Here is a 17,170-nt window from a genome sequence, read left to right as displayed (position 1 = left end):
CTTCTTTCCCTTTTGCACCTATCAATCTAATCACTTCATCGGGATTCCTGGAGCAGGTGGAGGGAAGGGGGGGGTGGGGGCTGGTCGGATGCAGGGAACAGAGTGAAACAAATAGATAAAGGGAGAAGAAGGGAGGGAGAGAGTGAGAGAGAGAGAGAGTCTGGATGTGCAAATACCACAACAGCAGCCCTTTCATCTGTGAGCACATGCTGCCTCCATCCAAACATCGCTCCACCCCCCCACCCCCATGTATGTTCTCTCTCGCTCACACACACACACACCTCCTGAATGCTTTTAATTTTAGTGATGGTTCACTTTAATTATTATGAAAATTAAATCAAATGTAATCGGCGGATTAATGTGACCGATGAGATAATTCAGCCGCATGGTGATGAGAGCAGGGTGGATCGTCAATAAATCTCTGGAGGAGGCAGGCAGAAGGCGCCCGGCTCCACGAGCGGGAATGCAGCAGGGTGTAAAGTCAGGTTAAACTCTTTATCTTATTTACACGTTGGTGTTTTTGCTTTACTCAAATATTTTTTTCGATGCAAATTGACAGGAGCTCTTACGGTACGCCGGTAATTCAATTAGTCCTCAAAAGGGTCGGTGAAAGTTAAAAGGAAAAGATGCTGTAAAATAAACAAGCTGAAGTGGACGTTTCATAGATTTTTTTCCATCCTCTAGAAACTTATATTCTTCCTATATAAGTAAGTATAATCTGCTGCTTTGTCACTTATGATACTTAATGAATAAATGCACTACTGTTTTCCAAAATCAAGGTATTGCACGCATTAAACATCGAAAAAGGTGTGTAGAAAACCTGATGGAAATATGTAGTTTAAAAGTTTTGTGTGATCATTTTAAAGAATATTAGACCGTGGTGTATTTGTCTGCTCCTATATTTCAATCTCTTGCACATTTAAGCCACATGTGTCTCTCTACAATCATAATTCAGTTGTTAAAGCCGTTTCCATTGCACTATTTATGTAAATCTTTCCACCTAATTCAAGCAAAACTAATATATCATGATAGTAACTCATAAGTTAGTAAATAGTGACACGACCTTTCCAAATAGTGAGGCCTTATCAGTGAGTGAAAACTGGTTATGGGTATTATTATAGTGTATTAACATCATTTTTAGCCATGTGCAAATCACAAATCACAGAATAGTCTAAATGTAAAGTGCAATATAGATAATTTATATAATAATTTGCACAACTTATAATAACTAACTTTTGTCCCTTCGCCAACTTTCTTTTCTCTTTTATTTTTTTACACACCACTCCCTTGTCTTTCTTTTCATTGCCTTCCCGTTCATCCTTTATTCTTTTCCCTTACTCCTCACTTCCTTTTCTCCCTTCTTTAATCACAGAGTGTGAGGGAATTGATAACCGTCTATTACCATATGTTGCTCCATGATTAATGTTCTCAGGTCTTTCTCGTTGTTTCTCATTCATAGCTCATGTCATGCCCCATAAACTAATACCTAAAAGAGATCTGCCAGATGATTCGCACTCTAAAAAAAAAAAAAAGAGGGCAAGAGAAAGAGACACTTAGGGAACGATACAGGTACTGATACTTAAGTCTAGTTAAGGTCACGAGGAGAGGGGCTGTGAGAACCACTACGGGAAAGTCAAAGATAAAACAAGGGGAAAAGAAAGAGCTCTCTGCGCTTTGGCACTGATTGATATATTTAGTTCCATTTTGTGCAACAGAGCAGGTGTCAGCGTTATGCCAAACGGAGTTATTAAGGGTATAAATCTAAGGCATGGGCTGATTTGTCGTTGTGGCATATTTATTAGGTACCACCATTCTGTTATGAATCTGTTGATAACAAGTGACATGTATTGTGATACGGGGACGAAGCGGAAGCTCTCAGTCGGGCCGCGCGGCGCGGAGAAGTCGTGTCATTGCGGCAACGTGAGCGGGAATTGACGTGATTAAGCGTTTGTTGTCAATTTTCATTTTTATACTTAAAAAGACGACAAAAGACCGCGACGGCGTGACAGCGCGGCTCCTTTCACACGTGATATGAACGTCTGCAGCGAGTGACCTGATTGCAAATGAACAGGTCAAAGTGAAGGTGTGAATTAATGTTGGGCGGTAAACCAGTTCAAACCGCAAAACCGTTATTTTTTTCCGTGATATAATTTTTCATATACCACAAAACATGGCGCAACAAAACACTGTTTCTGCTGCTGCTGCCCCACACACACTAAGGGCCTGGCTGAAGAACTAACTGTGGTAGTAATTGCAGCAACGAGCAATTTACTTCACACAAGTGTTATATGCAGTCATGTTCACACATACACTCTCTTGCCCGACCTCTCCCTCAAAGCGAGCACACACAACTGTCCCTCTCTTTTGCGTGTGCATTTTAAAAGAACCATAAAACCATAAAACCGTTTAAATTTTGAATAAAAATGTTTGTTCATACTGCTGTGTGAATACAATGGAGTTGAAATGAAAATGAGATCTGGTACTAATGTGTCCTGTACTACATTAAAGGATCACCTACTCAGCTGACATCCTCTGACCTGCTTCACTTTAATAATGAACAGGACAGAGTAGGACAGACTTTAAAAACAAACTGATTCAGACATTGAAAATAGAAATCATGTTCTTGTTTAATAAAGAGAAGATAAGAAGATTTGCAGATTTGGGAGTGGATAGTTGTTTTTCTCTATGTCCTGTCCAGGGTCGATCGCCCTATGTCAGCTGGGACTGGCACCAGTGTCCCCCACGACACTCATGTAAAAGACGAGCGAGTGTTTTGATGCCACACGTGAACTGAGAAACTTTCGGTCTTTCTATATGAAAACTTTACGTGAGATAGAAAGTTTATATTCAGAAACATGCACAATGTTTTTTTTAAAAAGCACAAGAGAGTATTTGGATGAGAGGGAGACGCTGGTGAAAATGTGAGGAGTGAATCTTAATGAGTGTCAAAAGCAGTTTGAAGGAATAGAACAGATAAAGTGACAATGATACACAGGAAGCAGAGACCTTAAATGCGCATGGAGACAAACCTTACAGAACACAGGGGAGAGTCATAAGTCGGGCTGCACAATATATCATAAATGTGCCATATCTATCTGACCTGCGATAAGTGTGTCCCCCATATTCAGTCAACAGCGGCGCACCCAGTGTGCAGAGCCTCGCATCGCAACTTTCGCACAATCGTTAAATATCAACGGACCCAGTGTTTTATATCAGGTCAGTGTGTGTGTTTTTAGCGTGTTTCTTCCTTCGTCATTTCTCTTCTCTCCTTTTTTCCAGTACTGTATCTCTTGTGAGCACACGCGCGCGCACACACACACACACACACACACACACACACACACACACACACACACACACTCGGAGTGGAGTGACCTTAACTTGGGTAAACAATGAGTTAAATGCTTCTCGTAACGTAAAAAGAAAAAGCTGAAACCCATGAACCGGGTCACACAGCTGTGCCCTAGCAGAGGCTGTCCTCCAACGAAATGTGACCTTGGGTCATATGGCTGTGGAAAGAAGCACTACATCACAATAGTATTGTTATAATCACAATTCAATCCACCACGCTCAATAACAGCAGTCTCAAATCCTGTAATATGAGCCAAATTCCTGAATTAATCTGTTAATTCAATCTTAATTAAAATCTTACCAGACAGGTTTGTATCATGTTGTGAATGTGTCACATTTTTTACAATCCCCTTTTCCCCATTATAACATGATACGCATCACGTTTTTGATAAGAATCTCTTTTTTTTTTTTAGGTAATAACGGGAAACAACGTTTTTACAATAAACCGTTCACCTAAAAACATGAAAACACCGTTTTACAACCTGATACTAGTGATCTATAGTACAATATTTGCTGCCGGTAAAAGTAACACTGGATTCACTTTCCTCATTGGAGTGTTTTATAATGTTCATGATCACGTGAAGCATTCTCTTCAGCTGTCCCTCAGGAGATGCTAAACATTCAGACACACTCAGACATATAATATGGTATTTGAGTCTACTGTAAAAGAGTCATCTGATTCGTTGACTCTTGGATTTTTATAGAGGTTTTAACGGACCATTAGCCAGATATAAATAAGGCATTTTCCATGGGGACACAAGTTTGTAAACAATGATATCGGTGTTAAATTATATTTTACATTACATTCAAGTTTTACGTTTCAGTGAATGAATGAATTTCCCAAAAGAGCTATTTCCTCCCGTCCGTTCCGAGGAGGAACGAAATGAAATTCAATCACTGAAGACAATTGTGGTGTAATTAAGCTACTCCTAATTTAACTGCCAGGCAGGAAATGATAATAATATGAGCTTTTACTTAAAAAAGAGAAACCCAATTTAAAGTAAATGAATCACTGACAAAAGTACGAGCCCGCCAAGGCAGCGCGATAGAGAGCCACAGCCAAAGAGTAAAACAAAGAAGGAAAGCGAGCAAGAAAATGTGAATATAAAACTGGAAAACAAGGAGAAACCAGAGAAAAGGAAACAGAGTCAAGTGTGCATAATACGAGCGCTGCACTTGCGTCTAAATTTAAAATGGAACCATTGAGCTGCTCGTTCAAAACAGAAGACTTGACTGTCTTGTCTCTGTGCCAGTAAAGGGACGTGAATACATTACTCTGGAGTTGTGATAATTTGTCGACAATTAGTCGGAACAGGGTGCAGCGAGAGGCTGATTAGCATGTGGCTACAAGTCACCCACAGGAATTGAGACACGGGGGCTTTGAAACATGAACATGAATTTGATATGCACATACTATGTCATATTTTCTTTTTTCCTCATTTATTTGTCTTTCTTTTTCCCCGGCACCACATTAGCTCTTTAAGGCAGAATTAATATTCATGCTGAGGCAAATGATGAATATGAATGTGAGAACAAACAAACTTGTTTTTGGTGATGATCTCTTGAGGAATAATGTGTGGATTTTAGTTACAGCAGCTCATCTATGGCTTTCTGGTTTTGGTAAAGGTTTGGGGAACCCGAAAAATCATTTCATTATTTCAAGAGCATCCTTCAAATAATAATATCAGAGAGCAGAGTGGGTTTAAATATGATTTTTAAACAATTACTGAGTTCAGCAGAGAGTTCAGTAATTGTGTGTAAGGTTCATGTTTTGCTCAGTGAGTCACAGGGAGTCTTTTACGTGATCAAATATTTTTGCAAATCATTTTAAATCAATTTATGTTCTTTTGTCGGCTAATTGTTGGAGAACAAAACTAGACATATGAGAGAATCCATCCTCTCCAAATGATGTATTTTACTACAACTGAGAACTGAGACTTAAGACACTTTGGAGGCCACACTTTGGAACAGGGTTACAACTTAATTCGCAACTTGCAAAACAAACACTTTTATTTGTATCTATGCATTTATTTATTTATTTATTTATTTATTTAAGGTCTATTGTTGGGTCTACTACCGTTCTGTTACCCAAACAGAGACAGATCTAAGAAGACCTGACCCCACCAATGTCAAGACCGTTCTTAATAGAGGTCAGATTTGTCTGGAGAATGAAGTTGATGTCAGCCAGGCAACAAAACAGGATATATTTTACAACTTTTACAATATTTTACAACAAGTGGATGATAATATTTATCAGAGACTATGGAGAGCCTAAAGCTGCAGTTTATAATATTTAGTGATTTGGTGTTTTTGTTCGTTTTTTTAAGTTATTAAAGAGAAACAACTACAACCTGGTCTTTTCACATCAGATGTGATCAGCACAGATTATCCTGTAACAACATTCAAAAACAGGACCCAAGATTCGAGAGCGAGAGAACATAAATTAACCCCTGTGTGGCCAAGTGCTAAGCACCACCTGCAGGTGATGGATGACGAACACACACCACAAATCTTTCTAGGAAGGCGACTACGTCCTTTAGCCTGAAAACTGTAAATTCCCAAATGACATCACAAGTATACATTATATAAACTGGGACATTATCACACACATCATGGAGATGTCAGAGCTAAAATTGCTATGTTCATCAGTAACCACATGCAATTACCTCTACCATGAACAACAGAGGCCAAGTGAGAGGGAGACATTTTAAGATGAATGATCTGGGAAATAAAGCAACACGATGCAGCTTTTGCTGGATGTGCTTAAGCTCGAGCAAACACTCCCTGATGAAAGCAGATGTTGGTTGAGAATTTTTAACTGACATAAGTTCACCATGACGCCTGAACTTGCTGGGACTTATTCTGCCTATTTGGTTCTCTGACTATGAAGTTACACATTTCAATTACAGTGTTCAAACTCATCAGAATTACACAGTGCAAGGACAGAAGTTCAAGGACAGAGTAAGAATGAAAGAGGTCCCATTCACCCCATTACAGGTGACCCACCAAAATGTTATTTTAAGGGGTTACATGTAAGACATTAACCAAGAAAAGATCAAAAATAAAAAATATTGGACCCTGAGTTTGAGGATCCGTGGAAATTAAATTTACTAAACATAAACAGAATTTGCAGGCTGTAAATTAATAAACAATTAAACATGTCCTTAACCTCTAAAGACGTATAATTTCTTACAGTCTTTAAGATTGAAAAATGTTGCCCAGTGATACTTTAACAGAACTTACTCAACTTGATAGCTGGATGAGTAAATACGCGAAAAATAGTAATTTTTCCCAGTACTCATGGGAGAAATAATGCAGCAGTGTTGGGCAATGTCTGTTACTTCCGTTACAACGTTGCTGAAGTTTAAAAGTAACTGGTTGTTTTTGGAATAACTGCACTGTGCAGCTAGACATAAATGAGATTCAGAGACGTGCAGAACACCGGCAATTTGACTGTTTATTTTTTTAGACCCAGTCAAATGTATTTAATCCTTAACACACCACACTTCCCCTTTCACTCCGGCCTTCAAAATAAGAGCCCTTGGCTTCGGCCACAACATCTTCCTGTCTAAACCTCTTGACAACTAGAACATAGCTTACATTACTTTCTAAAAAAGTATATAGTTGGATTACTTGTGCTTTCTTAAAAATGAGAAAAACTATGATATATGTCACCAACTGTCATTCACTCACCTGAATGTCATGGTAGCTTCATTACGCCGCAGAGTGGATGGATGAATGGATGAGTCCACTGTGGATTAAACGTCTTACAAGCACCTCCATGTCTCGGGAAGCTTTGTTGAAGTAGCAGAAGGACATTTAATCTTGCGTAAAAGTTGGAAACTCGTCATTGGACAACGGTAGCATTTCCTCCACACATGTAGCCTGATAGTAGCTCGTTAATCCCCCAAAGAGTGACAGCTTTCTCGCTGTAGATGCGTGAGTTCCACGCATTTGACAGGCTTTTGTTAAGCGGGAAAAATTGCATTTTCATGTGACACCAGACATATACTTCCACAAAGCTAACGCTGTCTGTTCTGACGTTTCCAACGGTCAAGCTGTCGCGCACGCGAGGCGCGCAGTCATACAACCGCAGCACAGACAGGTGACCAGGTGAGTGCCTGAAATCCCCAAGAGTAACGCTGGCGGATTATCTTTTGTTGTCGCAAAACGGTACATGAATAAACGCCAAATAAAGAAAAGTATCAGAATTATTTTTTTGAAAACGTAATGACTAAAAAACCTAATGTCCGAGTTTCGTTACAGTCAAATGTAATGACGGACCCTCTCTTCTTCGGTTAGGTAACTTCCCCCCAAGTTTCACTCATTCGCTTGAGCAGCGCCGCCATGAGGAGACATGAAGTAGTGAAACCGACAGGGTTTGTTTACTTACCTAGATCGCCTTAATTTATGAATTTTAAAAATCGATATTTGCCCTGGCGTATCAATATGGAATTGCACGAGGAAGGACGACGACATATCACCAAATCCACCCCTCATTTGAACATTTGTGGATATTTTCCTATTACAATAAATGTATCTGACCCAGACAGTTACCTGCTGCATTCTATTCATGTGAACACAAGTCTAGATTAGCAAATAAAGAGAACAATAATAACAACAACAATAACAATAATAATAATAATGATCGTAATAAGTGGACCAGATAACTTTAACACGATGAGAGAATGTTTGTAGAAAAGCAACTTTATCCACAGCAATTATTCCTTATTCAAAACAATGAGGAAATATTTTGTCTTTTTATTTTACAGTGACTAAACAGGGAACTCTCGGGACGAGAATGTTATGTGTTGCCTCTTTAACAGCCTAAATGAAATCCATTTCACTTTCATGGAGCACTCTGCCTCTTTAGACTTGTAGTAGGGTGTGTTTTCATTACCCTGAGCATGACACGACAGGTATACAGTACGGTTGGCAGGTTCAAACCATACTCAAGGACATGTTATGTTTAATTTAATTAAATATGTTGCTCTCATAATAATGTATATACACTTCTGGGTTGATGTTTTTGTTGTTGTTATTTTTGGTGTTCATAAACGACCAAAGCATAGCCAAGTATGTCATACATACAGTATGATTTATTCCGAAAGGCGGGTCAGAATATTGATTACATTTTCCTCCCGTCTCAAATCCAGTGATCACACACTTTCTGGTGTGATTTGAGCCGAGAAGATATTATAACACCTATGTGAGAGCAAACCTCCAGAGAAAAACAATCCCATCTATCCCACCATGCATCTCGTCACCTTTCCCATTTCTCTTTGGATGGCGTGGTGTGTTTGAAGCCTTATCTGGTGCTCTGCTGTTTCATGTCCGCCAAATGAAGCCTTTTAATGTTGGAGGGAAAGGTAGCATCTTAATAATTACTAGGGCGCCAAGCTGTGAACGCAAATTACTACTCGTGGCAACAGATGTGTGACACACACACTCACACACACACACACACACACATACATAACAGGGCTGCACAAACCTGACAAACAAACAAGCCATCCACAATCTCGGAGACAGGTAAACCTGTACAACTATGTTTGTCCATTTTTTGTCTCTGTCTCTCTCTCACAGCCCCACACACACACACACACACACACTCTGCACATCTATACTTCTTAGGACACTGCACTGACTTATTTAGATAGCATACACTAAGTGTTATCCCCAACCATTATTATAACCAGTGTTGTAATGTAACAAAGTACTTTGTGACTGTGCTTAAGTACAAAAACCACTACATTTCCTCTAACTATCTCTGTTACTCATTACTACCAAATAAAATCAGAAGAAGAAGAGTTGGTAATGGTCTCTATTTATATACTGTAGCTCTTTTCTAGTCTAATTCTTTCATGCCCATTCACATGCTGCAACATGGGGTTAAGTGTCTTGCTCAAGGACACATAGAGCCAGGAATTAAACCCACAGCCTTCCAGCTGAAAGACAACTTGCCCTACCACGTAACGTAAAGGTACGTTATACAAGATAGATTATAACTACCTCATGCCTAAACTTAACCTAACCACAAATCAACCAAACCACAACAATTGGCCCTAAACTTAACCAGCTCTCCAGAAAAAAATGTATGCCTCTGTCCAAGGTCCTGAATTCAGTGCCCAGGTAGAAAAAAGTGAGTAACGTGGTTTCATGTCTTGTTGTTTCATCTTCTCCTAATAGTTTGTGATCTGTGTGCAAACACTTGTGTGTGTTCAGGGAACATGAGATTGCAGCAGGTCTCAAAGAGAGATGTTACAGCTGGACAGTCTGGAACTCAGCTGATATTTAGAATTGGAAACCACCAGAATTATGCAAAAAGTAAAGTACACACACTTCAACATCACTGACAGTGCTGGAATAGGAACATTTCCACTGAAGTGATGTACAGTATACATGCAGCTGCTCAGTAAAACAGTCAATAGGAATCTGAACTGCTGCATCCAAGGAGTAAAACTGAGCCTATGGAGGTATAGAGGTTTACTTCTCTCTAAGATAACTTGATTGACATTATATGCTGAATGATTCTTATGGAATTCTAGCATAAATATCTTGTCTGTCTCTTCAGTGAGACTGAAAAAGGTTTACCAACCTGCTCCTAGATCTGGTTCCTGTAGGCTCCATTAGTGAGTATAAAGTTTAGTTTTGTTTTGTTTTATATTCTGATCTATTTCTTCTTATTTATCACATGTAGATTCTGTAACACCTCCCCTAAAAACACACGGTACAAGTTCCATTATGTCTTGCAGCCGCCCTGAACATCAGTCCTGAACTTACAGTAAGTCCCGCCGCACTGTCAGGATGTGCTGTGGCTGTGCTTGGATTAAGCTGGCATACATTCATAAAATACACCGAGATCAATGTGGCTGTGAACCTTCATCGTGCTCTTTAATCTTGGATACCTTTAATCAGAATGACAGACAGACAGTGCAATACTCCCTGCCATTTACCTAAGAGGCTGCTCATTCATCTGCCAGCTCTCTCTTTCTCTCTCTCTCTCTCTCTCTTTCTCTGTGTCTACCTCATATATACACCCTTTCATTCTGTCTCTCTCATTCTCTGAGTGTCAATTAATCTTTCTCCCTTCATCCATCTTGCTTGTTTTCCCTCTCTCTTACTTTCACATACATTCAGTGCTGTTCTCCTCCTCCTCCTCCATTCATTGTGCTGTTGCCAGTGTAGTTAAGGTGATGACTTGACAGACAGCGCTTTAGGGCGATGCCTGTTTGCCTTGTGTTTTATGGCATCGGTATTGTGAAGAAGGCATTAAGCATCTGTTGTCGTCATTAGCCGGCCAGCGCTGTTATGAGATGCAGATGAATGACTTGAAGGAAATCCAAATTGTTCACATTCTATCCCTCTTTCCTCGGAGCATTTTATTGGATTTTCTAATTACACTCTGTCATTTTCTCTCTCTCTTTTTTTTATTTTTTTGGGAGGGATGCATTTTTTAAACACACCAGAGTCTGTGGCAAATCTGTCACGCTGAAATCACATGTGCCTCCTCTTGTGGCCGTCCAGGCACATGTTCTTATGTGTCTGTGTAGGCATGTGTGTGTGTGTGGCTAATGCGATGCCCCAAGTGAAGCCCCCGCTGGGACATCATGGTCAGACCGACTTATTCAATGGCACAAATAAAAATCAATAAACAATCTGAAGTTTTCACCCTAAACACTGCTTCTTTCTTTAAGCTGTGTTGTGTGTGTGTTTTTTTTTCAATGAATATACAACATGGCCAGCACCTCAGTAGTGTCGACAGGCCCTGTCCCTGGGAGAGATTAGATAGTGTCTCTGAAACAAGAAGAAAATTGAGGGAGAAAGGAGGAGAGCTGAGGGGAGAGGAGCTTCTGTGTAAGTAGAGCGGTGACACACGGAGTCAGATTGGAGGGGTAGGGATGGGGATTGTGACGAGGCGAAGCAATTCAAGATCTATACCACAAGTTGACCCATGCAGTACAACTCAAATCAGGATAAATATGATAGGAAATAATAGTAAGTAAATGTTATTTTGAACTGAGAGAAAATCCTTTAATATCTGGAAAAGGGTTCCTTCGTAGTCAACATGCACATGTCATGAGTTTGTAAAAGCAATTTGAAATAGTTTTTCAGCAGAATCATACAACCATTGGGCAGTAATTCTAGTTGTTTTTTTTTTTAACCCTTAGTGCACTCTGGGGTGTATGTTTATAGGTCACCTCTTAAGGCTTTACAAAACGTATTTTTCCATGTTTTTAAGTGTTGCTGAGTCAGTTATGATTCATTTTAAATTGAATTTTTCTTTTTTCTTTTTTTAAATTGGGAGTAGCGATAATTGTGCAGAAGTCATAAAATACACTGTTTTTCTTTTCTTTTTGTACCTAAAAACCACCCAAGCAAACTTTTCAAAAACCTTTCGAAAACGTTGAGTACTTTTTGTTTAGGTGGGTTTATATAGTTAGTTAAAATGAAATCTAATGCCTATAGATTGTGCTGAAAAAACAAAACAATATTGCACTCATTCTTATAGCGTCTGTATATACGTTTAACATAGTAATGGAAAAAAGCAGCCTAAATGCACTGTGTTCCAGAGGTTTCTCCACTGATGCCTAGTGCTTGCTCATTGTGTGAACTGTTGGGTTTCTCTTTTCTCTATAATATATCAATTTAATTAATTTAATAATTTCTGCCTTACTATGTATGGTGCCTTGAGATAATCTATGTTGTGATTTGGCGCTATACAAATAAAACTGAAATTGAACTAGAAATTCATTTTCAGACAAAGGACTGGGAGTGTACAGGCTGTTCAAAAGCCAAATTTGTGTGCAGATCACAAACACACACAATTGCACCTTCAAGCATGTGTGTCTTTGAGTGTGTGTTCATGTGTGTGTGTGTTTGGAAAGAGCCACTTTGCCAAGAGCACTAATTAGAGGTCAGTTCAGTTTGGGTAAAATCTGTTCTCACCCTCTAATTCCAGTGCCAGGTCACCATTAGGCTACCCAGTGTGTGTGTGTGTGTGTGTGTGTGCCCCTAAGCCCTATGTGGGACAGAGAGCGAGGTGAGGGCTCGTGGATCTCGGGGCCAGGCCAGGCAACCAGTCAACCCAGTGAGGAGGGCTCTGTCATGGGATGATGCCGCTGGCTTGCCTGCCTCTGACCAGATCTATGGAGGCCCTTCAGGTCATGTAGCCCCGTAAGACTGTAAGGCTACTGTCACATCACATAAAGTAGGACAACCTCAGTGCTTTTTTTCTCTCTATATCACATTCTCTTTATCTTCTCTCTACCTCCACCTCTTATTCTGTAGAACTGAGATCATAGACCAAGAACCAGATGCTGTGTTTTCCAGGTCAGTGAATTAAAAAAATAAAAAAATAAGTTGAGTATTGCCAAATTTTGACAGCACATTTATATTGTAACTGGCACAGATTTTTATTTATACAGTGTATTAGCTCATGATTCTCACCCTTGGAGTCAGAGATTAAGAGATACAGGGAAATACAGGGGAAAAACAGACCAAGAACATTTTTGAAACTGTACGTGCCAATGAGATTTGTGGAACTTTTACTGATGTAATTTTTACTCCTTTTATCATGGGGACTCTTACATAAGACATTACGTGATTTGCCATTAAAAACAAGACAATGCATTCAGGAAAATGCACATTGTATGTCACATAATGTAGGAGGCTGACTGTTGAAATTTTGGCACAAGGTTGAGACGGGGATCTAAGTAATATTCACACAATAAAGTTTATTTTCTCTCTCTCTCTCTGTCCATCAAAGCAACCTAAGCCTCATTCAGCCGCTGCGTCACTGAAGGTTGAAATCTACACCAAACTACCGGATGAACCACAGACACACACACAGTCTGGTTTCCCTGACTTCAGAGGACATTACATTCACTTGAATTCATTTTCTGGAGACTTACTCTAAGCTCAACCATAACTACTACTGACCTAACCCTAACCTAACCAATACAACGTGTCTTCACTGTAAAATGTCCCCCAGAAGGAAGACAAGTCCCTCATAATGTGATTGCCTGTCTGTACAGATTTACAGTAGGTCCTCACAACACGAGTAATTCACAGAACACACACATACCTCACACACACACACACACACACATACCCAATCTACAAGACAGCAGAGACACCTCACTGTCTTCTGTCTTCTGACAGTGGTAGAGGGACATCAAAGTTAGAGCCACAGGAGGACAGAGAGACAGAGGGAGAGAGATAAAAAAGATGAAGACAGACCACGTTGATTCAGGTTCACAGTCCAAGAATACTGGACGGGATAAACACACACACACACACACACACACACACACACACACACACACACACACACACACACACACACACACACACACACCATATACTATCTTAAATAACAATCTGGAAATGAGTTTCTATTATTTTACCTGTCAGCTGTTGCTGTTTAACATAGCTTTCTTTGCCTTTGAAGATGACCATATAAAGATTTTTTTTACGATGACTTACACTCCATCTAGAACAAAGTTGCTCAAGGCTATTCCAAATCACGGGAGAACAGCAAGAACTAAGAGAAACTTAGTGAGGATTACTGAGAACTTACATTAAATATTACTGTACACAGTCAAAGGAGCAAAGTGATAGAATCTGTGTGACACATACATCATTAAATGAGTTCAAATTATTATTACTTCATGAACATATGATTAAGCAGGTCACCCTTTCTTTCTGGCTTTGTTTCCAAAATGGTAACTGAAGCAGAAAGCTTGAAATGTTTGTTCAACATTATTTTAAAAGACGTTACGCATAGAAGGTTTCGGGCTCCAAGTGGTGAAAGATTATCTTCACCCCTAGTTTGAAGTTTGAATGTACTTCATGGCTTCATTGCCTTCAAACCTGTCCAACAGATAGGACACGAGGTCTGAACGACAAGAACCTCATCATCTCTTAGAAATGACACGACACACAATCACCACAATGTGAGGAGCTCTTTGATGTTTTTTTCATCGCCATTTTGGGCCTTTTTTTCCTTCTTTTTTTTTTTAACAGTAATGCATGACGATCTTTTCCTTTATAAAACTCTTGCGTGTGTGTTTGTGTGTGTGCTTGCGCTGCACGTGTGATAGAGAGCTTAGTGTATGTGACGGATGGGCTTGTGAGGAAACGTAATGACGCACTCCAGTGGTCCAGAGAAGGGCAGAGGCACTGTCTCCCTGATAACTAGATAATTATGTACTCTGTCATCATGTTATTGTGTGCGCGCATGTACATTTCATTTCTTAAGTGCACGCTTGCATATACTTTATGGTAATTTTTCTACATTACCATGTAGTCATCTTTTATGCGCGCATGTCTCTGCGTGTGCACGTTTGCTGAAGGTACTAATTAACAGGTATCAGGTATGTGCTTGACCTTTGTCTTTATGTGAACGCTCACGATGAATTTCTGACGGTTAACTTACATGATTGTGTATGACAGCAGCGGAGTGGGACGTTAAATGACGGGTATTACATTAGTTTATCGTATTACATATAACGTACGCGCTCTTTTTCTCTGACACAGTTACTGTCGTATCTTTGAAGTGAAAAGGCATAACATGACTTGTGTCATCATCCATTTTACATCTCACCAACACGTGCACATGAAACAGACACACAGGCACCGACGTGAAAACATGTATTTTTTTTTTTTCCACTTTCCATTCTTCTGGGAAAGCAAACATACAGATAGCAGCAGACAAACCACAAACATACACACCGGGCCTCCATCATCTCACAGAGCTAAGCCCTCAGCGTGTCCAACACTCCCATTGAGAATGTTCCAAGGCTTCCACTGTTATGTGTCTTCCCCAGTGATGCGAGCTTTTTGTGTGTCTTTGTGTCTTATTTGTTCCCGGTGAGATGAAGTGATAGAAGCTGAAGGAGGCCGTCCGATCTGGTTGTCGCTAATCCCATAACAACATAGCTGACTGTGATTGGCCGTGACCATACAGAAGGAGACGGAGGCAGCAGGTGGTGGAGAGGATGTCTGAATGTTTGCAGAGATGCAGCAACGGGCAAAAAATGTTTATGTCTCAATTTTCTGATTGAAAATGCTTCGAAAAACATTTAATTTTATTTAATTTAATGAAGTCAGATCAAACTATATAATAAAGCGTGAATGACATTAATGTCTCTCAAAGCCCTAAATTACCCTGATGGTGACACTAAAATGAACACAATCACAAGATCCCTATAATTGAGGTGCATTTACACAACACAAATGAGAGTGCATACAAAGTCAATGCAAATATGTAAGTAAATAGAGATGAATGAGAGATCCATGGGAATAATAGATACATTATAGGTCACGTAGACTTAAAAAAAATGTGTTGTTGAGTCAAGGTTATGTTTCATTTCATATATAATGTAGCAATAATTGTGCAGGAGTCACAAAATAGAGTGTTTTTCTTTCTTTTTGTTCATAAAAATGAGCCAAGTGAACATTGAACTGTGACATATTTCCAAATTTCAATCCAATTTTTAACATTTTAAGTACTTTTTTGTCAGGTGTGTATGGTGAAATTTATTTTTTCTCATCAGATTGCCTCAGATTGTGCTGAAAAACAAAGGAAATAAGACACTCTATATTGCACATTCTTATAGCCTGTCCTAATGGTTAACTAAAATAACTCCTGAGTCTTCTTTGAACCGTTATCTTAAAATTCTCGTTAACAATACTTGTTTGAACAGATGAACTATAACAGAAAGAGTGTCTGTGCAACAATGTAAATACAATAAAGGCTGGGAAAATATCCCATATTCTGTTTTTGGTACGCATTTAAAGGCTAAAACGTTCACAAGCTGATCCACCTTCATTCATACATTTTATTTAAGTTCATTTTAGTCTGAATTACATTCATTTACTTATTTTTTTATGACAGTAATATTGTTCATTCTCCAAAGACGGATTCAGTGGCAACACTATTGAAATTCTGCGACAAAGCCCAGCCGCCCCGGCAGCATTAGCATGATCCACCAGGAAGTGCCCTTTCTATCCATTGAAGCTCCGTGCATGGGTCACATCACAGATATAGTTGTGGCTCCATCCATCATGTGGGTTATAGTTAGCCACCTATGCTAATGTCTGACCCAATGAAAAGTTTACGGAGAGACGGACAAGGACATTGGGGGTGGACTCTTGTCATCTGGCTGCCGTAAACACACACACACACACACACACACACAAACACACTTCAACACTGTGGGGCTGTCATATTTCACAGTACCCGGTAGCGTGGGGTGAATTATGGCCATGTCAGAGTATAGAGGAAGTGTGTATGGTGTGTTTATGTGCCTGCACATTTATGTGGGTATATGTTTACACTGTGTGTGTGTGCGTGTGTGTGTCTCTGGTCCACTCCATATACGTTTATTTATAAAACACACCCTCCCCCCCTCAAATCACTGGTGTCCAGAATGCTGCCGCGTGTGTAAATGACAAAATGATTTATAGAAATATTCCAAAAATAAACTCCTACGCATTATGGTGGGGATAGTACACCACCCCCCCCAACAGTAAAATGTATGTGTACACAAAATACCGGGCGTACGCTTAACCACACAAGCTCATAGATGCACAATCACAGGCGTGATGTGGCCCATGCAGGGACAGAGGGGACACCGCTCTGGTAAAACAGCTCTGTAGATTTATGACCTGTAAACTAGAAGATGGACAGATGGATGGATAGATCAACAGAAGGGCAAAAATAAAAAAAATAAATATGAAAGGATTAAGACAGAGGGAGAGCGATGGAAGGACAGGAGGACAAACTGTTGATGGACGCACCCATGGATGGATA

General features: G+C 39.7%; 1 protein-coding gene across 1 annotated transcript in view; it reads right to left on the bottom strand.

The window, feature by feature from the left end:
- Nucleotides 1–7,456, bottom strand: part of esrrga (estrogen-related receptor gamma a) — a 143,889-nt gene extending 136,433 nt beyond the window's left edge. Inside the window, exon 1 of the mRNA XM_058629435.1 lies at nt 7,045–7,456. Coding sequence (XP_058485418.1) covers nt 7,045–7,055 — 11 coding nt within the window. The 5' untranslated portion in view covers nt 7,056–7,456. The remainder of the gene's footprint in view (nt 1–7,044) is intronic.
- Nucleotides 7,457–17,170: the final 9,714 nt, after the last annotated feature.

Source organism: Solea solea, chromosome 5 (assembly GCF_958295425.1).
Source record: "Solea solea chromosome 5, fSolSol10.1, whole genome shotgun sequence".
Classification (NCBI taxonomy): Eukaryota; Metazoa; Chordata; class Actinopteri; order Pleuronectiformes; family Soleidae; genus Solea; species Solea solea.
The sequence above is the reverse complement of the archived record's forward strand: the minus strand, read 5'-3'. Positions and strand labels throughout refer to the sequence as shown.